Source organism: Choloepus didactylus, chromosome 8 (assembly GCF_015220235.1).
Source record: "Choloepus didactylus isolate mChoDid1 chromosome 8, mChoDid1.pri, whole genome shotgun sequence".
Taxonomy (NCBI): Eukaryota; Metazoa; Chordata; class Mammalia; order Pilosa; family Megalonychidae; genus Choloepus; species Choloepus didactylus.
In genome coordinates, this window is record NC_051314.1 from 29106408 (window position 1) to 29129818 (window position 23411).

The following is a 23411-nucleotide window of genomic DNA, read 5'->3' on the forward strand; positions in this document are numbered from 1 at the left end:
CTTGGCTAGGTTATGGTGTCCAATAGTTTGGTCAAACACTGGCCTAGATGTTGCTGTGAAGGTATTTTGCATATATGATTAGCTTCTACAGTCAGTTATCTTTAAAGTGGATGGGCCTCATTCAATGAGTTGAAGGCCTTAAGAGGAAGAGCTTTGATTTCCAGGAGAAGAAGAAATTCTGCCTCAAGACTACACCCTCTTCTCCTCTCTGAGTTACAGCCTGGTGGCCTCCCCTATGGATTATAGACTCAAGACTGCAATATCACTCTTACCAGAAATTCCAGCCTGCCTTACAGAATTTGAACTTGCCAATTCCTATAATCATGTGAGCCAATTCTTTAAAATAAATCTGTTCATATATGTGTGTGTATTTATGCATGTGTGTGTATACATATATGTATATATGTACAAACATCCTGTTGGATCTGTTTTCTCTGAAGAATACTGACTCATACAGCAGGTCAGGCACTTGGCCCAGAGTGAGTGCTCATTGATAGCAGCCTCTATGACTTTACTGGGCTAGCTCTTCCATAGTCACTTCTGATAGCTTTGCAGACATCAACTTCTGTTAGGCTGCTGTTCTTTCCCTTGTTCTTTTGTGCTGATGGTTTATATATCACCATCCACATTCTTCCTTTCTGAAACACAGACAAGCTACTGCCAATGGTTATTATTCAGAGTTGAGAATACTGGGAGAGGTTCTTTCCAAATCTTAACAAGCAATGATGGCCACTTTTATAGCCACCATTATGGAGAGAGGGGCTGTCTACAAAATGACCACTGTTTCTTACTGGTACTCACTGAGCTGTTTATAGAAAGACAAAAATAATCTTGTATCCTCAAATATTTTTATCCTTGCCTAATAGGTAGCCCTTGAGTTAACTTCAAAAACACTTGAAGATTGGGTACAACATAAATCTTTAAAAGCAGCTTAGTACATCTCTGATCCTTACTAAGGACAAATAAATAGGTATGTATTCTATGTATAGAATTTATAACTTGTCTGAATTCTGATATTAGATGTCACTATGAATTGTTATGAATTATAATCAGCAATTTAATTGTTTTATCATGCAAAACTATTCTCAATGGAATCAAGAGATTTAAAGTTCAGGAATATTTCAAGCATCTATGTGTTTACCTTACTTATTGCAAATCCAAAGACCTCTTCAAAATAAGCAGGCTGACTTATTAACAGCAAATAAAAGGTCCAGCTTCTGCAAAAATTTGCCACAATGATTGCATAAACTGGCAGCGATGTGAAAAATCTTTTCCATGGTGTATTAAATTTCTAGGGAGTAAAAATACCACAAGATTTTTCATGAGGATATTGACATCTTATTTTTCTTAACAGAAAAACATAATTACTAAGAGAAATAGTCATAGGAAAGAGGCAAGTCTTCATGTGTCCATTTATACTTACACTCAGACTAACTAAGTTGACTCCTTCTCCTATACTTGTCTCTATATAGGTCCTCTCCTCATTGGATATTGTTGGGTGAGCTGCCGGGCACTCATAGGCCTGCAACAGCCAAAACATGTACCAAATAATTCCAAATATACCTGCAGTTAGAAAACAAAAGGCTTGATGATATAGTCTCATTTTCTTCCATCTCTAAATTTTCCAATTTTTAAAATATTCCCAAATGGTGATACATTCAGCTAGGAGAAAATAATTTATTGATTTTTTGTTGTTTTTGATAATTGGTATTTAAAGAAAGATGATGTTCTGCTTATTACAAAAAAAAGTCAACATTAATATAAACATTACATGAATCACAGGTAGATAAGTATTCCATTTACATGATAAACTTGTTTTAGTGATCTCTATTTTCATATGGTAAACTCTTAGCCAAATGCATGATACAGTAAAATATCATTTGTGGAAGTCACCCATGTGAACTCATGAAGTCAAACCACTCACCATAAATATAAAAGACAGAGGACCATCCAATGTACTGCACCAAAACCCCGGCCAGGGGCATGGCAACGACTGCCCCTGCATAGGAACCTGGGAACGAGAAAAACTGAGGGAAATGTAATTGTCAGGCAAGCCCTTTCAACCCACTTAGAGCTCATTGGTAAAGCTGAGGACCAATCCAGCTGAAAAGAAGTCCAAAGGAACATATGGACTCTGACCTTCAGAACTCATAGTTCAAAGGATTTTCTTCTAGGTCTTCAAATGAAGGATACTGAACTATTAAGAGGATTGTGTTTTTTATATTCTAGATTTTAAAAAATATTCTAGATTAAATTCCTGGATGGCAGGAGGGGCTGCTGCCTCCATCCTTGTAAATCCTTACCTATAGATGTTTGTTTATCTGGTCTAGACAAGATAATGAGGGCAGGAGGCTGTAAGCTGGCCACCACTATCTTCTTCAACCTCGTGCTATCTGGTAAGGAAGTACAGGCCCTATGAACTGGCAATAAATATGAACTGAATTGAGGAGTTACTATCCAAAGTACTCCCTGGGCTGTGAATGAAAAATTAGTGCTTCACGAAAAGCGAGCAGCAAAAGGCAATGCCATGTCCCAGAACTCCATGAAAGGAAGTCCTTCAGGAAACGGGAGCTTGGGGGGATCTTCCAGAGAAATAGATGAAATCACATCTCTCCCCAAGCTGGGCCTGACCCTCTGTGAAAGGCTTACCTGGGAGCACAAATCTGAATGTTACAATACCTGAGGAAGGCTCTCAGTCTCTCTGAGCCTCATTCTTTGCAAATACAAGACAGGAATGAATTATCAATCTGACAGGGTTTTTGTGAGGATCAAATAAAGCTATGGATGTGAAGATGCTTTGTAAGCTATAAAATGCCACAAAAAGGCCAACTAGTACTGCTCTTGTCATGTACAGAATGACAAGGCACTTTTTTTTTTTTTTTTTTTTTTTTAGACCTCAGAGTTCCTCAAACCAATAAGCAAGCAGATGCAGGGCAGATAGTTTAAAAAGGGCTGCATGTCTGACCCTGCTTTAGGTGCAGAGAAGGTGGGCTTATTCTCCCTGGGAGTGTAGCGGGGAAGAGGGTCGGGTTTAGGTGATGCAAAGGAAAGGCTGGGACAAGGAAGGTTAGGGATTAGCAAAAATACCCCAAATGCCAACATTTAAGGTGTAATGACTGCTTTCTGTGCGCCAAGTACTGGGCTAAGTATTCTGCCCCCATGATTTTATTTAATCCTCATTTCAACCTGATGAGGTGGGTACCAATATTATCCCCACTTTGTCAGGAGGAAAACAAGGTAAGAAGCACCCTTTTGGTGAGGAAACTTTACAACATGATCTAAACTTCCCTTCTTCCCTGTCTATCAAACTGTCCCTCGTCCTTCCAGACATGGCTTGAATGGATCTCCAGTCATGCCCACAGACCCTGCAACATACCTCTGATAGGGCACCCAGCCCACATCGCAAGCTGGCTGCCCCCTGCTGCCCTTGGTCCTTTTCATGTATTCACTGCCCAGGATCACGAGGCCCTCATATGCTCACTGGGGAGGGGGAAGTACCTGAATTACAGGTGGAAGCAGGGAGGGTCTCCAGCGCTGTTCTCATTAGCTATGAGAATTTAAACCTGTTTTTCCTCTCTGATCCTCAGTTTCCCCAACTATAAACCAAACGGGTGTGCTAGCTGATTTCTAAAGCCCTTTCCAACTCCAATATATTTTGAGTTTAAGAATTGATTAGCCCCAAACCTGGGTTTCCTTCCCTTGGCTGTTCTTTGAAATCGAGACCACACCTTAGCACCTCTGTCCTTGGTTAGATAACTTTCCTTGAGAGTCAAACCATCTCTTAGATTAGCTCTTCCAAGGCTATAAAGACACACTGAGAAGGGAGAGTAGCTACTGTTCATTCTCATTTTGCTGGCAAATCAAAACGAAAGCCTAACAAATAACCCATCCAAAGAAAAGAAGGTCAAGGATCTAACAATCCACAGGGTCAGCCAGGGCAGAGCCTTACATTTGCTAGAGTTCATGTAAGGCCAGGAGCAGGGGTAGAGATAACCTTGAGTGAAAAACAAGAAGACAGAGATGGTCTCTAAGAACAACAGAGGATAACGACATCAAGACACCTCAACTGTGCCTGCAACTCCAAACTAGGCACACAACGGGCACATTGCTGAGTATTTCACACCAAATTCCCTGGAAAGCTATATTGTTATTATTATTTTAAAGGAAGGGATAAATAAAACCCTTCACAGAAATAAATAGGAAGTTTTATTTCTCCCCTTAGCTAAGAAAATAGCTTGAAAAATCAGACAGAGCCAAGTTCCAATTTCTGCCCAATAGTGTCATGACTTTAGTGGCTGGAGGCACTTTTGCCTTTGGGGGGCCCTTCCTCCATTAAAAAAAATTAAAAAATGTATTTTACAGCTGTGTAGATTGAGAGAGCTATTGTTGTTTTCCTACTGTTGATTAGTACGTAGTAGAACCTACAGGACACTGATTACTCCCAGAGATACATAGAGGGGCCAGTTCCAAAGGAATGGCTTGGAATGAGGCAACCTTAGCAAAGTGAAATTTAGAGAACAAGGAATTAAAGTCACATCACTACTTAGGAACTGCCAACTTACTTTCAGATAAGATGGATGGTCTCCACCTATTTTTAGCTGGAATATAATGACAAAAATGTCATTAAGATGTCTTTATAACAAAATGTATGTGGTAGAAGTAGGTAATGAGGAAAGACCTGGGCCCAGAATCAAGTGGTCTTGCTCTAGCTTCACAACCTAGCATCTGTGTGACCTTGGGCAAGTCACTGAGCTTCAGTTTCAGTTTCTTTGTAAAAAGCCTGGTGATCACATCTCTTCCACTTTGCCCTTGGCAAATATCATTTGTTGGCTAACCCAACATCCATTTCCAACTCCTTCTCCCTCACCTCCTTCTATCAGAGAGACTGGAAAGGTGAGGCACTTGCTTTCCCAACCTCTCTGCAGTTAGTAAAGTATATGATACAATTATGGGCAAAGAAATGTAAGTGGACGTCTGTCAGAGAACTTTGAGAAAGCTTTTGCTTTCCTGATGAAAGGGATAAATGTGGTTAGGGCCCCCTCTGCACTCCTCCCTGCCTTGAATGTGGAGTTGATACTTGGAGTAGTGGCAGCTACCTTGTGAACATGCGGAGCAAGTATAAGAGTAAAAAGCTATCACTCTGAGGACAGTGAAGTAGAAAGCCAGAGCATGTCTAGTCCTTGATGGATTATTGAGCAGCAGAGCAAACACCAGTAACCACCTGCCTTTATACTACCTTTACATGAAAAAAAATAGATGCTATTTAACATCCTTACCCAGTTGTTGGTCATTTGAAGCCCAAAGCATTCCTAAATGAAACCTGTTATGATTCTAATACACTCACCACAAAAAGAGGTCGTGGCTAGTCGACTTCTCTCCAAAGGTGGTGCCCACTTACTCCACATCCCATGGCAGGCTGGGTAGGTCACACCCTGGCAAAAGTGTTGAAAATAGACTATTTGATTTGACTCCAGTTTCTGTTTGTGTTTAAAATGTGGCTCCTGCTTCTTTTACACAGGCTGCAATATTAAAGCCCAATTTATAGACACTAGATAGTATGTCTCAGTTATTTTCACTCACAGCATAGATGCTGAATTCTAACACCATTCAAATGTAAACACAGTGGGGAGTGCAGAGGGGAGTCTTCATATTTCATATTATTATATAATATCAGCATAGGAGGAGACTTCCAAATCAGCTGGTCTGTCCTCTTATTTCAAGATATCAAACCTGAGGCTCGCAGTCCTCAGGTGCCTAGATACTGGCCTTGATGACTGCCAGTATTGTGTTCTTTCCAACACATCAGCATTTCCCAAAGTGTAGTATATGTACCTCTATGGGAACTAGAGTTAGATTTGAGATAGTACAAAATAATATATATATAATAATATGTTTATAATATATATTTTCTAAACCATATTATAAAATTATATATATCTAATAATATGTTATAATACATATGTTATGACATATCTGCTATAATATATATTATATATTATAATATGGTTTAGAAAAAATATAACTAGCAGGTCAAACCCATGATTTCAAAGATACTGTTGCTTAGGATAAATTTCTGTTTGTGTTTTTTTAAGTAAGTAGATCTAAGGGAAAACAATAGGCAAATAATGTTACAAATTGTATATGGATGTGTCAACAGTCATGATGGTGAGTGGTGACATACTGAAGCTTGGAAAGCATTGCCAGGCATCACAGGTTGACAAACTATGACCCATGGACCTAATGCAGACTGCTGTCTGTTTTGTACAGTCCACAAACTAAGAATGTTTTTTACATTTTAAATGGCTGAAAAGAATCAAAAGAAGAATAATATTTTGTGACATGTAAAAGTGACTAGAAATTCAAATTTCAGCATCCATAAATACAGTTGTATCAGAGCCCAGCCACACCCATTTGGTTCATGTGCCAGTTTGAATGTATTATGTCCCCCAAAACACCATTATCTTTCATGCAATCTTGTGTGGGCAGACATATTTGTGTTGATTAGATTGTAATTCTTTGATAGAGTGCTTCCACGGAGATGCAACCTACCCAAATGTAGGTGATAACTCTGATTAGATAATTTCCATGGAGGTGTGGCCCCACCCATTCAGCATGGGCCTTGACTAGTTTACTGGAGCACTATATAAGCTCAGACAGAAGGAGTGAGCTTGCTACAGCCAAGAGGGACACTTTCAAGAATGCACAGGAGCTGAGAGAGGAGCTGCAGCGTACAGAGACATTTTGGAAATAGCCTTTGAAAGCAGACTTTTGCTCTGGAGAAGCTAGGCAAGGACAAATGCCCCAAGAGCAACTAAGAGTGACATTTTTGAAGAGCTGAAGCCTAGAGAGTAACGTCCTGGGAGAAAGCCATTTTGAAACCAGAACTCTGGAGCAGATGCCAGCCACGTGCCTTCCCAGCTAACAGAGGTTTTCCAGATGCCATTGGCCATCCTCCAGTAAAGGTACCTAATTGTTGATGACTTACCTTGGACACTTTATGGCCTTAAGACAGTAACTGTGTAACCAAATAAACCCCCTTTATAAAAGCCAATCCATTTCTGGTGTTTTGCATTCTGGCAGCGTTAACAAGCTGGAACAGTTCATATCGCATATGGCTGCTTTTGCACTATAGGGACAAGTAGTTACATGGCTTTTGAAGAGACTACATGGCTTTCGAAGCCCAAAATATTTAGTATCTAGCTCTATAGCATGCTGCCTCCTTCATAGGGTTAAATCTCTGCTTAAGACTCCACCCTTGGAAATTTACAGATTCATCAGTAAGCCTGTATAAATTGGGAAGAGCCCTTGCTGCGTGAACTTTGGTTTGGGGGCTTCAGTTTCATCATCTATTAAAATGAGGGGGTTGAATTAGATTATCTTGAAGATCATTCCTGGCTCTGAAATTTTATGCTTCTATGAAACAGTTCTTTATTGTGTATCAATTTGGAATTACACAAGGCATTTAAATTTAAATAGTCATAATTGCAGCCATATCCTGAGAGCTGAAAGAGCAGAACAAAGTGGAAGACAGGAAAATTAAGTAAAAGTTGCTTCTTTTTTAAGAAATTGAATTTTCTAAAGGATCTCTGTGGTGACTTGGAGCTATGTACTCCAGCAAAACATGTTCTTAAACTTAATCCATTCCTGTAGTGTGTGAACCCATTGTAAAAAGGACCTTTGGGTGAGGTTATTTCAGTTAAGGTTGTGGCCCAACCAAACCAGGATGGGTCTTAATCCTATTACTGAAGACCTTCTAGAGAAGTCCACAGGCAGAAAAAAGCCAGAAGAAAAGGCCAGAAGTCAGCGAAACCCAGAGGGGGTGGGAGACGCTGCCGTGTGCTTGGCCACGTGACAGAGGAGCCAAGGACCAAAGACCACCAGTCACCAGCCCCAGATCGCCAGTCTTCGGGAAGAAGGCATTGCCTTACTGACACCTCAGCTTTGGACTTCTCTTAGCCTCAAAACCGAGAGCCAATAAATTCCCATTGCCTGGTATTGTTTCAGCATCCAGGGAACTGAACCAACCACATTGTTTCCTACAATATTGAAAACTGTAAAGAAAGTATTTCCTACCTCCACTAGTCCTTGCAAAATTCTCACGCACATGACACAGCCGTAATGGACTCTGGCCGCAGAAGGAATGAGCATGTTCAAGGTCGATGTTAAGAAAATGGCTGCTCCAAAGACCCTGAGGAACCAAAACATGGTGTTACGGGGCAGACCCACTGATGGACGTGACGCGTCCATTAAACATCAGAAATTAACCCCACAGTTCATGGAAGGTCCCTATGGAAGTTAATAGACATTAATTCAGCAAAATAGATGTTGCATTAGGGTCCGGTGTGCTCCAGGCCTGCTTTGATTTCCAAGCTCCAGTCCCTAGACCAATTAAGGGCGCTTCTTTTGGCAGCAGAGATTTTCCTGCCTGGATGACTTCCTGGAAAGCTCGAGGTTTGCCCCCATGACGTAAGCTTGCTGGAGACTCATAGCCTGCTCCTTCCCGATGCCTGGTTCACACTGACCCATTCTGACTCAGACCTCAGGACCAGCAAGCACGGGACAAGTTGGGTGTGTGTCTTAGCTCCCCACTCCCTGCCCAGGATCCCTTTCCTCTCCTCCCTGCCTGCCCGGGTGTCCTGGGAAAAGGGGGATCCCAGCACTATGATGTTTCAGCCCTTTCTATGTGCTGGGATGTGATATTATAGGTGTGATTTTTTTTTTTTTTTAGGGCAGAGATGTAAGAAGTAACCCAGGAGACTGTGCAGCACCCAATACTGTATCAGTTTTTATAAAGAATATACTAGGTAAGTATCAATAAATAAAGGACACAATTAGGCAAGAAGATTATTGCTACAGTCAGGCTTATACACATTTAGATCTCACCGTGGTAACTTTCAAACATTTTTGACCTTGACCCATGAAATGAAAATGTTATATTAAAACCGAGTACATTCTCATACACTCAAATGTAATTGAAACAAGTTTCACAAACCAATACTTACCCTTTTATGGGCAATTCACTTGGATGTTTCCTATTCTATTTTATTATCTCCTATTCTCTCACTCTCTTTCTAAAAAATGCTCCTTAGGCAATCACTATATGGATTTCACAAAGTGTAATATACTTCATAAACTCCATTAGTGTAAAGTCATACAAGAAATATAACTGGAAGGGATCTGGAGATATTTAGTACACTCCTTTTCTTGTACATAAATATATTCTACAACATCTCCCCCAAGTGGCCACCCTCTTCTACTTGAATACCTCTATTGAGGGAGAACTCATTACTTCTTCAGGCAGCTCATTCTGTTCTTGGACACATGTAATTACTCAGACACCTACTATAGAATGTCAGAGGTGTTAAATACACATCATGCAATCCACAGGTGAGCCCCTACTGCTCATTAATGAAACCTTTATGGTACTGGATGATAAAAGTGCATAGAATCACAGAATGCCACTAGTGAAAGGAAACCAAAATACAGTTTAGTCCTATGCTTCATTTCACAGATGAGGAAACTGAGGCCCAGAAAGGGAAAAGTGATTTGACAGAGGTCACACAGTGAGTCAGTTAGGGGCAAGGATTACTATATAATCTCTTAAAGAGTGGCAAGGTGAATTAGATTGCATGGAAAAGTAAATTAAAAAGACTTTTAAGAACAGGATCATTTGGGGTCAATATCTGTGAGTCTCTCCATCAGGATGGCACGTGTCCTTCTTTTCTCACCCCCCAGGTTGACAACCGACTGTACAGATTTGGTAAAAGCACAAAGTCATGTTGCGATCTGTGCAGCATTCATGGTAAATCAGTTTATCTTACCTGTTAGCAGCAAACTTGTTTGAAATGAAGCCACCTGGAATTTGTGTCACAATATAACCCCAGAAAAAAGACCCATGGATAAGGCCCACCGTCTCTGGATCCCAGTTAAATGGTGCTGTCTGGAAATGAGAAATCAGAGACAGTTGTGTTTGTTAAAAAAAAAAAAAAAAAAAAAACACAAACAAACAAACATTACCACCATTTTCCACTAATGATTCTACATAATAATCTCATGAAGTTCTTCTTTGCCTCCTTTATTCAGTAAATATTTACAGAGGGCCTACTGTGTGCTGGGGATACAGCAGTGAACAAAGCCAAGAATGGGCTTCCCATTCTAATAGGAGAAAGGAGCGGTTATGTACACATTCAAATATGTATATTTGGTGCATAACATAGTGATGAATGCTGCAGAGAAAACAAAAGAGCATATGATGAAAACAAAAGCTAAGTTCTGGTTTTGTTAGGTTATTTACCAGGTTATGCAGATGCCAACTTAATCAGAGAACACAAAGGGAATCAGAGTCTTAAGTCTCTCCTTTCTCAGTAAGGATAATAAAGCTCTTTCTACCAATCTATAGGATGTGTGAAAATAAACAGCATGATATTCCTAATATCCTCTGCTTAGAGCTCTGGTGTGTAACACATCAGGCTACTGTCTGGAACATAGTGCAGACTCAGTCAAGGTTAGCAGTCATCATCATTATTATGACAATGACAAAAACAACAACACACCCTTACACAATTCTTTTTTTTTTATTTTTTTTATTTTTTTTAAGCAGTTTTATTGAGATATATTCACATACCACACACCTTTCACAACTCTTGGGCCATTGAAAATGTGACTCTCTAGGCTGAAGTTCCTCTCTTGATTTTCTCCCACTGGCTAATCAACTCACTGCTTTTCAGACTCCTTGAAACTATCCCTTCCTCTGGGGAAACTTCCAAACTCCCCCTCACGGAATGGTGACTTTGCCCTGGGCTGGTCCCCAGACTTCTGTCCTTACACACCTAACATCCCCGCTGTGTGTGGGAGGTTAAATTATGAACCCTAGATGAAGTATGTTCATAATGTTAACCTGCAATTCTGTGGGTGTGAATCCACTGTAAAGAGGAACTCTTGAAGATGTTATTTTCAGTGTGGCCCAACTGAATGGAGGTGAGTCTTCATCTGGATTAATAGAGGATTTATAAAGAGGACCTTGAAGTCGCAGAAGTGAGAAAGGAGAGGACTTCAGGGAAAAAAGCCAAGGAACACTAAGGATTCTACCAGCCAGCACCAGAACACAAGCCTTGCTGATGTCTTGATTTTAGACCTCTTCTAGCTCAGAACCATGAGCCAATAAATCCCTGCTGTCTAAATCAACCAATTTTGAAGCATTTGTGATAGCAGCTCAGGCAAAATAAGACACTGTGCTGTTCTTGAACTAGCTGTTTGCATGTCCATTTCCCACACTGGACAGCAAGCAACCCTAAGGTAGGAGCTGAGTCCTGTTTGTCTTTATAGCCTGAGTACTTAAAACAAATGCCTGGGAACAGGGAAGGTGCAAGTAAATATTTGCTGAATGAATGAATACATAATTGGATTTGTAAAGCATTGACATCAGAATGCAAGCTGTTAATTTCATTACATGTTCCTAATTATCATCATACATTTTTCAGACTTTCATCAGTTTATTTTCCTATCACAATTTGTTACGTATTTATTTGTGCATTTATTCAACTTTCCCTGAGTACCTCCTGTGTGCCAGATCAGGCTCTTGACAGTGTAAATACCAAATCAAATAAGAGATTGTCTTTGACTTCTAGTCCAGGGAATATCAGCCAGTACTCTCTATTATGTTTCCCATTTTACTGATTAGGAAGTTGAAGCTCACAAATGAAAAGGAACTAACAATCATTAACTCAGATCAGCTCACCAAATGTTTATTTTGTGCCTATGATGTGCCACACATTGTTCTAGGCACCAGGGACACAGCAGTGAGTGAAGATAGTGATGCCTACCTTCAGGAAGATTACGGTGGGGACAGCAGGCAATAAACAAGTACATGCTATGTTAGATGGTGACCAGTGATGAGAAGAAAAAATAAAGCAGGGAAGGGGGATATGAAGTGCTGGGGAGGGGGAAGATGGAGTTAAATATTATATAGAATGGGCACGGAAAGCCTCGCTGAGAAAGTGATTTTTGAGTAAATACTTGAAGGAAGGGAGGGAGCAAGCCCCATGGTTATGAGAGAAGAGTTTTCCAAGCAGAGAAACAGCAGTGAGTGCAAAGGCCCTAAGGTAGGAGCATGTCTTGAGTATTAGAGGGACTCCAGGATGTCAGTGGAACTGGAGCGTGTTGAGTGACGGGGAAGGGAGCAGGATTTAAAGTAAGAGAGGAGAGGAGGGATCAAGTGAGATAGTCATGCATTCTTACTGTAACAACCTGGGCTTTTACCCAAAGACAGATGGAAACCACTGGGAGGTTTGAGCAGAGGAGAGACAGGAATTCATTAAGGTACTTTCCATATATTTCCTGTCTTAATTCTTCCAACACTTTGAGGTAATGACTATTGGCTCTGTTTTGCCGATAAGAAAACGGGCTTGGAGAGGTTAGCTGACTTGCCCAAGGCTAAATAATCAGTTGCAAGAGGAGCTGAGATCAAAACCCCTCATATGCCTGACCCAAAAAAACATATTTTTCCACTGATTATAGAGACTTGACTTTCTCCCTAGAAAGAAAGACTAGCTGTCTCTAAGCCACAGAATGACCCAAGGATCCAACAGGAGAGGGAGAACTGGACTCTCTCCCTAAATCCCCTTCATCCAGCTGCCAACTGTCAGTCACATCATCCCTTGCTCATGGCTTTCTCTCCAAGGGGACGGGGCTTCCATTTGTTCTCGGCAGTGATACATGAAGAGCTCTGCCAACAATTGATTTTCTTCATCATTCGAGCCCTGTTAAAGTCATAATGGTTGGTCTTTGCAGATGTGAACAAGTTAAGGATCTTTGGATGACATAGACTGGATTATTCAGGAGGGCCCTAAATCCAATGACACATGTTCTTAGAAGAGAAAGGCACAGGGAGGGCTGAGAGAGTCAGAAGTGGAAAAGACAGATGAGGAGGAGGGCCATGTGAAGACGGAGGCAGAGATGGGAGCATGCAGCCTCCAACCACGGAATGCCTGCAGCCACCAGAAGCCAGAAAAGCAAAGAAGCATCTCCCCTAGAGCCTGGAGGGGGCATGGCCCTGCTGACACCTTGACTCCAGACTTCTGGCCTCCAGAACTGTGAGAGGATAAATTTCTGTTGTCATAAGCCATCAAGTTTGTGGTAAATTGTTAGGGCAGTTCTAGGAAACTAATACAGGTGCTTAATCTAAATGATCTCATTCGATCTGCACAGCAACCCTATTATCCCCATCTTAACACCGAGGGCTAGCAAAGAATTACTAGAAATGTCGGTTACTACCTCCCCACTCACACTTCCTTCTAAAAGGATTTCTGGCCCAGCCACAGACTCTGCTTCCCTGTTTCTACCATGGGTGTCTGTCCTTCTGACCACCATGGCTGACGGACACCCACATACAGACAGACAAGCCCTGGGGGGACTCAGCCAGTCATACATTTGAAAAACCTAGCTATTGACTCTGCCTACTTCTTGCTCTCTCTTTGAAAATGAGGATTTAAAAATGCCTCAGCACAAAATATCTAGCTTGATCCCCATAAAACAACCAACCAACCAACCAAACACAAACACCATTCACAGCCTTTCCTAATACAATGAATGAAAATTTTGTCATTAGGTTTAACAGGCTCAGCTTGTTTTAAGCCATATTCTATTTGGACAAGAAAGAAATGACCTGCTATAAATTGGAGTTGTGGTAGAGCTTCTGAAATGCTACTTAAGTCCTAATCTTGAGGCCAGAGAAAATGATATAAAGTATATTTTTAGATCTTAATCAATTTCTCGAAGACTCCAGAGGGCAAAACCATGGAAACTCAGAGTACACACACTAGCATTATTCCTGGGGTTTATCAAAATGTCTTTTCCATATGCCTCAGAGCAGACTCTATTGACCCAGGCCTATCTTTTCAGGCAACAAACAAATGGAAAACAGCATCTCATTTGGAGCTGAGCCTTAGCAGACAAGTTTTAATTAGCTGGTCTTGCTCACAAAAGGCTGAGAGAATGCATATGATACACATCTGAATCTTGCTAATATACATCGTTCTTTATTTAAAAATAAATGAGATTCTCTCCCCCTGCTCCCCTCCAAAACACACACACACACACACACACACACACACAACCAGGATATCCTTTAAGGACAGATTCAGCTGTGACATCAAAAAGTGACTGGTTAGAAGAATCGCCATGGTGCTATTTTCCTGTAACAGAATAATCTCTTAGCTAAAAGAGAAAAAAAAAAAAAAAAAAAAAAAAAAAGCTGCAAGCCAATCAAAGACTTCTGTTTAATGAATTGAAATCATATTTTCCCAAACCAGTGTTCAGCAGGAGACTGTTCCAGGTGACGCTAATAGATGTGATATGAAAGAAAGTGTTCTATGATCAAGTCAGACCAGGAAATATTGCATACCACGTGCCCCTCTTGGAGAGTCATAGGATATCCTTATGACATAAGATGTCATAAGAAAAGACACCCAGTTAATTTACGTGCTCCAGCATTTCCCATTTCATCAACACCTTCATAGCACAGCCAACAGAACAGTGATTTTCTGGATATCGGAATGGAGAACTAACTAGTTGTCCAAATATGGGCCGGGTCCAAAGAACTATTCAAGATGCCTCTCTGCAAATAGACGGATTTCTGCATGAGCCATTCCATTGCATGTGTTCAATTCAATGAAATGTATCTTTATCAGGTTTATCAAAAACCCAATGTCCACTAGGCATACATTTCAGTTGTCTTTCCCCTCACAACTTCAATACTTCTCCAGGTCTACCATTTAAGAAACAAACTAGATTTATATAATTCCAGTGATTCATGAAAACTATACCATTTAAGCCACATCAGAAGTATTCTTGTTTATGTTGACCACAGCCTCTGGACTGGACCCCCTGCGTCCACTCTTATCCAAATTCAATCTGGCCTCCCTCCCATTGGGCAGCGATTATTCTGGAGCACAGATGTGATCCTATCTCCTGGCTGCCTGAAGCTCATCTGTGACTCTACACGACTTTCCAGACCTTGCTCAATCTGGCCCCTCATTACCTTGTTGACTCCATCTTTTGTTATTCACTCCCACACTCTGCCCTCCTACCTGGGGTCTGTCGATGGAATCTTGGGGATCTGTGAATTTGGATGTAAAAATACCGGCATCTTTATTTTCATTGCTAACTGAAATTTAGCATTTCCTTCAATTATGAATGTAGACAACAAACCATGGTAGTATTATCAAAACCTGTAACTCTGCCTCCAGTGGAAATCATAAACACATTCATTTCACAGTACAGTTGTTAGAATATCTCAAACATCATTTATACTCAGACTTCAAAATTTCAGTAACTTTTAGGCTCATGGCTATAATTTTGTCATCTAATGTGTTAATAAGAAAGCCTGTTTCTATATCACAAATTTCATTTTTAGATATTTTGATATCTGTTTCAATCTAATTAGTTTTTTTATAATCCAATGTGTTTTGTTTTTTTAATTTAAAAAAAAGGGTCCGTAATCTTCACTGGGTTACCTAAGGGATCCATGACACAGAAAATAAAAAGAGTTCCTGCTTCAGTTCCTAAAACACACCATGTGTGTACACTCTCTCTCTCAACTACAGGCCTTCAGATATGCTGTTCCTTCTTCATTCTTTTCTTAACCCCATCAGAACTGTCTTTGGCAAGTTCTTCATCTTTCATCCAGCCCTCGCTTTCTCTGGGAAATTATATACAATGTCAAAATCAGGTGTGTCCCCTGCTCTGACCCTGAGCATCCTGTACACCCCAGCACAGCACCTACAACCCCAAGATGTAACTGCTTACTTGTCTCTGTGAAGACAACGGCCTGGTCTACGTGCTTCATCATCCCGTCCCCATTTCCTTGCACGTTGTCTGGCCCACGGTGGCCATTCTACCTTTTTATCGCATCAGTGAATGAGTGACAGTGTTTTCTTTCACATGGCAAAGTTCACAGGTGTGGTCAAATGATCTCCCACCATAGATGGACACTGACCTGAATTTCTGGTTTTCCATCAACATAAACAGTGCTATTGTTGACCATTTCCACGATGGCAACCCCGAGATTGCACCGAATCCCAAAGGAAATGCAGAACCCCAGTCCACTCATGATGGCGATGATGTACCGCTTGGGGACACCCCAGCAGCGGCAGTCGCAGAGTGGGGGTCTCGGCCGGGATGCTTGCACTGGCCTTCCTTCTTCATTCAGCTCAATGTTGTCTTCCTCCTCATTGGTCCCATCAACTTTTCTATGTTGGCATAAGAATGGACAGAGAAAAAAGGCCAGGATTAGGGGGAAACAAAGGAAAACCACCCAAAATAGGATGCAACCTGCATTTAAAAAATTAGTATTATTATTGTTATTATTTATTATTATTCTTTAAATAAATCATAATAGCTAACGTTACTGATGTTCTGGATATTGTGTTGGACTTTTAGAGGCATTAAATCATTTAATTATCATAATAACTACATGGATTTGCTGTCATGCCTATTTTATAAATCAGGAAACTAAGTCAGTTGAGGTGAGATTCAAGGCCAAGTTCAGAGTCTATGTCCTTAATAGTATACTGTACTGAATTTCCTGGGGAAAAGGTATTATTGATAGACTTTATCCACATTGTATGACTCAGCTACCTCCTATGCTTGGTCTTAATTTTGATGTCCAGAGCTGGCTAAAAAATGTACAGAATATTCATCCATTGGCAGATTCTTTTCTCTCTCTCTCTCTCTTTCTAAGTATTAATAAAATGCTAGGTGGTAGCAGGGGTACATTTTCTATCACTGCACACACCATGTATCCTTTTTTCCTTAAGTTCTTCTGAGGAGTTGATCTGTGGGCACCTTTTACGCAGATGGTAGGATTTTTCACTGACTTCTCTAGGCTTATATTATGGCATGTCCATTACAATGAATTTAGCCTCTTCTTTAAAAAAAAAGTAGGCAAACCGAACACTTTTTGTCACTGATAAAAGGAGCTGTTTGCTTCCTTTCACATGTTGTAACTTGTCTGAGGATGCTGCCATGGCCAATTAAGGTCCACGTCTTTGTAAAAATCAGCAAAGCTTACAAGACTTCATGAGCATTAAGTTCGGTAATAAATAGCTAATACAGTGGTTAACAGAATAGTTAGATTGAAAAACAAATAATTTGCCAGTCAACCTATGGGAAGCATATTATTGGCAGCTTCTCATGCCTCAAACAAAATCAGGTTTAAAGCACATGGATACGGAAACAAATACACTGGATCCAATTCAGTTCACCAGATATTTATTGAGTACTTACTGTATGTGGCAGGCACTGTTAAGTATTAGGGAACGGAAAAGAATGAGGCATATTCTCTGCCCTCCTGCATCTCTTAAGCTGATGGGGAAGAAATACATGTAAACAAGCAGCGACAATTACTGGATAAAGTAGGCTTTGTTGAAATCAAAGTGAGAAACAATGGTAAAACGGAGGAAGGAGCTTTTGATTCCAGCTTGTGGGCTCAGAGTTGAAAGCTTAATAAATGTGCAAGAACATTGACAATCAGAAGAGAGCTTCAACAATCTCCCACAATAGCCTGACTGCATTCAGGCAGATGTATTATGCTTTCTCTTTTCTGTTGTCCATGCTTCTAGCCGAGAGCAACCTCCTCCTACCTGGATATTAGTTTCCATCCCCTCTCATCTGTTCATGAATTTTGTTCCACAACCTCCCGCCCTCACCCCATAGTTAATGTTCAGTTATTTTCTATTCTCTATTAGATCATTCCTATTCTTCCCCAATTTTTCCCATATTAAAATAAAATTTTAAAAATCCACCTTGTCTTCCAGCCAACCCCCCTACTTCTCATCTTCCCTTTTTAGAAAAACTCCTTGAAAAATTGTCCAAAGTCACTGTCTTCGATTACTTTCCTCCCTCCTTCTCTTGGACCCACTCCCATCAGGCGTCCCCTTGCTCCCCACTATCCACCCAAACTGCTCTTCTTAAGGTCACCAATCTTTAAACTCTGGAATGACCCAGAACTCAGTTCTCAGACCTCTTTCGCTATCTATCTATACTCTCTAAGTGATCTTATCCAGTCTCCGGGCTTTAACTACTACACATATTCTGAAAGATCCCAAATTTCACATCCAGACTTATTTGGCATCTCCCTGGACACAAATACACATCTCAAACTTAACATGTCCAATTTGAGTTCCCTCTAAAAAAAAAAAAATCCTGAATTCTTTCCCAATCCAAGTAATAATTCCATTCAAGATAAAAATCTTGAAGTCATCCTGCATGCCTCATGTCTTCTCCAATCTATGTCCAATTTAGGAGCCAGTGTGCCTGGGTTCGAATGTTGACTCTTGTCTGTGTGAATTTGACCTAATTATTTAACCTACCCAAGCTTCAGTCTCTTCATCTTTAAAATGGGAATTATAATAATAGTTTCTTCCTCATGGGGTTGTTCTGAGGATTATCATAAATGAATTATTATATTTAGATCATTTAGGACCTTGACACATAGTAAAAACTCAATCTTTTTATTTTTATTATATTAATCCTCACCATAATTTGTGAATCCACTCTGCTAGACCGAGCATTGGTTCTGTTATGTTAGCTCTGAGAGTTATTTGGATGATAGGATTGTTTGTACTTAGCAGCTCCAGAGGTCTCCATGAATTTCTAGCATGAAAACATATAAATTTGAATAGCAGGGAAAACTGATGTTCTAACATTGATGTGGTATTATGATAGTACTATTAATATTAGCTAAAACATAGTATATAATAGCTACAGTAATGTTTGTATGAAGTAAATTCAGTTCTTTTCCTGTGCCCTTCCCTCTCTCCACACTTCCATATAATTTTTTTATTTGATGGTTAGAACAGCTCAGTGAGACATAAGAGAGCTAATACTCCCATTTGGCACAGAATACTGCTGTAATTCAGAAAGCAGGGTGGATTGCCGAAGTTTACACAACCAGTAGACGCAGAGGGAAGATGTGAAATCTTTTTCCTTGCTGTGCAAGACTCCTGGTCCCCTTTCATGTGTTTCCCAGAACTCAAGTCTCTGATCTTCTCAATTAAATTCCCGAGTCCCTTTGTCATCTGCATCTGTTACTTTGTAGCTGTTGCCCAGACATCATGGAAGACAGAGTACAGGAGACTGTTTAAGAGAATGGGCTCTTGAGTCAAAGATGTTGAAAGCTGCTTCTACCATGTGTTAGCTCCATGACTTTGATTAAGTTACTTGACCCTTTTAAGCTGCAGCATACCCCTCTCTAAACTGGGGCTGATAATGATAATGGCTATCTCACAAGGCTGTTTAATGAGTAAATGACATGATGCATTTAAACTATTCAGTGCAATGGCTGGTACTCAAAAGAGTGTTATATTAACACATTACCAGTCATAAATTTAGCATCTCTGTATGTGCATGGAGAGGCTTTAGAGGAATAGTAATAAATAAACACAGACATTTTTAGTCACTGTGAAACCTCAGATCCCCTATCTTGAGGAGCTTAATTGAAGGCAGCCCCAGCTGCCGTGCTCAGAATCCGCTGTGGCTTTGGCATGAACCATTCTTCTCACAGGCTGCTCCCAGCCAAGGACTGAGCACACTAGGGACATGAGGCAGACCTGTTCCTGCAAGACACAGGAATACTTGGACATTGGCTCCAGTTGACATTGACGACTCCCCAGAAACTTCCAAGTACTGCAGTGTAGTCTGAAACCCAATCTTCCTTCCTTCTCTCCTCCACAGACAGCTTCGTGGTCAGGTTGTTCTCCCAGCCTCCCCCAGTATCTTCCCCATTATCCCTCAATTAATATTTTGTGTATCCAAGATGTCTTGAAGTCTGCTTCTTTGAGGACCCCAACAAACACAAGTCCCCTCAGTGTCCATGGTGCCATCTTAGATGTCTTGAGAATTTCCAGAGGGTGGACACAACAGATGGAGGGTGGGGAGGAGGAAGAAGTAGTGATAAAAGGGAAGATGTCCCCAAAGGAAGGAGGACTGGGCTTCCCAAGTAGCAGAACCAATAGCTTCCTGACCTGAAGCACCCCCTTACAGCACCCCTCCCCCAATGGAGACATGATGCAGGGGGATGGGGGGAAGGGGGCTGGGCACTTGGTCTCTGGCTTCAGAAAGTTTCTCTTGCCCCAAACGGTAGCTTGAGTCACCCACCAGATTTCAGGGAACATGGGACCCAGAATGAACTTGGATCAGAAACTAGAAGAAACTCCTGAGTTGTTTGCGAGTCCTTTGTTCAACCTGGTGGTAGTCAGAAGTGCACACCAATATCAATGGAAATTTAATTTCCACCAGGTTGGAACCCCAGAATTAAATTTGTTTAAAATATACACACACCCAGGCCAAACAGGGCTGTGGGGGTGGAGGGCTTGGGCAGGGGCAATAGCAAAAGACAGGCTGTGACACCATGGGTGAGCGGGAATGGGGTGGGAGAGGCCTTGGGTTGCTCTGGGTGACGGATGGGTCTGAGGAGCTGGAGGGCGGAGTCCTAGGTTCAGGCCCGGGATCTGACCCGTGGTTAGTGTCACCCCAAATCCATAGCGCGGCCGGTCCTGTGCTCGCCCTGAGGCGCCAGTGTGTGGGAATTTCTTCATTCAGCGAGACTGAGGCAGTGGCACCCGCTGCCAGTTCCAGACCAAGCTCCCCACAAAGCTGGAGAACCGACTGATAGACAGTAGTTTGAAAAAACAGTTTGAACATAAATAACCTTTATGCAGAAGCAGAGAAGCTTGGGAGCCAATCATATCTTGAAGGTTGTTTGGCTTGTTTAATGGCACACACCATCTTCTTATGCATGGAAACTCATTATGAGAAGGTTCTGAAGACAGTCTCCAAATACATGCAAGAACAGAATGAGCAGATGTGTGCTCCCCAAGGCCTCCTCCTGACAGATCCCACTGAGACAGGACTTCTAGTGATTGAAATTACCATTTATGAAAACAGAGGTATGAACAGTGGAAGACAAACCATAGAATTAAAGATCCCACCTTAAGCTGGTGCGGGACACTGATTACGTGCTTCAACTTGGCGGGCCTGGGCTGGGGGACCGGATCCACCCCTGGGGAGGGTAGTGGGTACGGGTGACAGCGCCCTCCACAGCCCCCCGGGCCTGGGAAAGTGAGGCCGGAGGCAGGCCCCATTTCCTCACCCAAAATACACCACTGTTAGGGGAGGCTTGCCGGAGGGAACCGCCTTTTCCCCACCCCCTTATCTTGCCCGGACACTCCCCGTTGCCAGTGCAACTCCCATCACCACCGGTGCACATACATTGTTGCCAGACACCGTTACGGGAGCAACTCTCGCCCCTTTTCAATCAACCTCCGCGCCCTCTCAGAACCAATCCAAGCCTTTAACCTCTACAGCTACCCCGCCCTCTAAACGCCCGATATAAGCTTGTACTCTCCCCTAATAAACTCTCTTGGTTTCTTCACCCTAAAAGAACCGTGTCCCGCCTGTTCCTTTCTCACCGCCCTCCATACTTTGCACGCCTCCCGCCGGGGACCTGGCCAAGTCCCCCGCCTCGCCCTCGCCTCCGGGAAAGAGCCCCCGCCGCCGGTACCCTCGGAGCAATCCTGAGAGCCTAGGATTTAGCAACCGGCCGCCACCCTCCCACAGACGAGTCAACTGCGACCGCAGCTGGGACCCTCATCTGTCCACGGGCCGATCACAGAGTGTCCCCTGCCTCCTCTCCAGAGCATTATTCCTCTGTATCTGCTGCCAGAGCCGCAGGGCCATTTACTCCAAGGACTAACTTTCTAAAATTTTGCACCTGGGGTGACCTCTAGCTGCTCAGCGTCCACTTTGTGTCTCAAAATTGTGTTGGACTCTGTCATCTTTTGATCAGCTTCCGAGAAAACACAATGAAGCATTTCACTTTTTTTATTCAAAGCCATTGAATAAAATATGCTGTCTGCCCAACGCAAAGTTGATTTCTTCTGTGCCACCAGTAACATTTGTTCTCTTCATCCCTCGGGTGAGCTTCCCAGGCGAGTTTAGACTTCAATAAGTCGTATCTTCACCAGTGTTCAGTCTTATTTCCCCAAGTTAATAAAATGCTTTCTCTGGAATTTTGGTGAGGGACAGGCTTTATCTGTGGTTTTGCTAATGCATTTCCCAGATTTCAGGGAACTTCCAGTTTTGCCCTGAGTCATATCTTAAGAAGATCAATTTTTGCTGTTTAGTTTCTCAAACTACAGCTCATTAGAAAAATAATGTATAATGTTATTTGTTTTATTATAGCAGTTTTTCTTAATTTAACCAGTATTTAATGCAATTTCTAGCTATTTTCTTTGGAGAACTTTGTTATTATTGCATTACCATGAATGCTGGGAAGATGTGTGTTTTGCTTGTTCATTACAAATAATAAGTAAGCACAATAAAGTGGATGCTAAACCATCAAACACATAAATGTTTGCTGCTCTGTCCCAGAATGTATAATAAGCAAGTGTAATAAATATTTTAATTATAATTTTGCTATAAATATAACTTATGAGGAAAAAATTTGAAAGGAATAATACTGTGTATTGCTAATTTTTTACTATCCCTACTGGCAAACCTTAAGAATTCTAGACCTTCCTCATATATAGCATTCAGTGCACAGAAATCTTATGGTTCAAGTAAAGTAAGTGATTTCCAAGTAAAACTCCAAATTCTAAGTCAATATTTCTAGCCCTTCTTTTGTCTGTACATTTCTTAGTATCAGGGCTTCTTATTCCTTTATAACTAACTCATCTTTGGGGTTTGAGAGCACTGTATCTAAACACAGAGTTAAGAAATATTAGGAGAACTCCCAGGGTTGTAAATCTCCCCGGCAATGCAGAATATGACTCCCGGGGATGAATGTGGACCCGGCATCGTGGGACTGAGAGTGTCTTCTTGACCAAAAGGGGGATGCAAAATGAGACGAAATAGTTTCAGTGGCTGAGAGATTTCAAATGGAGTCAAGAGGTCACTCTGGTGGACCTTCTTATGCACTATATAGATAACATCTCTTAGGTTTTAATGTATTGGAATAGCTAGAAGTAAATACCTGAAACTCCCATACTCCAACCCAGCAGTCTGGACTCCTGAAGACAATTATATAATAATGTAGATTACAAGGGATGACAGTGTGATTGTGAAGACCTTGTGGATCACACCCCCTTTATCTAGTGTATGGATGAGTAGAAAAATGGGGATAAAAACTAAAGGACAAATGGGGTGGGATGGGGGGAAGATTTGGGTATTCTTTTTTCACTTTTATTTTTTATTCTTAGTCTGGTTCTTTCTGATGTAAGGAAAATGTTCAGAGATAGATTGTGGTGATGAACGCATAATTATGTTATCATACTGTGGACAGTGGATTGTATACCATGGATGATTGTATGGTGTGTGAATGTATTTCAATAAAACTGAATTTAATAAAAAAAATA

General features: G+C 41.4%; 1 protein-coding gene and 1 pseudogene across 1 annotated transcript in view; one reads left to right on the forward strand and one right to left on the reverse strand.

Moving 5' to 3' along the window:
* The window catches only part of SLC17A8 (solute carrier family 17 member 8), a 52503-nt gene that overhangs the window by 15540 nt on the left and 13552 nt on the right, over positions 1 to 23411 (reverse strand). Inside the window, exons 2-8 of the mRNA XM_037846781.1 lie at positions 15995 to 16247; positions 9822 to 9940; positions 8074 to 8188; positions 5345 to 5432; positions 1925 to 2011; positions 1424 to 1563; positions 1142 to 1291 (exon numbers count right to left, since the gene is read on the reverse strand). Coding sequence (XP_037702709.1) covers positions 1142 to 1291; positions 1424 to 1563; positions 1925 to 2011; positions 5345 to 5432; positions 8074 to 8188; positions 9822 to 9940; positions 15995 to 16247 — 952 coding nt within the window. The remainder of the gene's footprint in view (positions 1 to 1141; positions 1292 to 1423; positions 1564 to 1924; positions 2012 to 5344; positions 5433 to 8073; positions 8189 to 9821; positions 9941 to 15994; positions 16248 to 23411) is intronic.
* LOC119541543 lies at positions 20170 to 20992 on the forward strand (annotated as a pseudogene).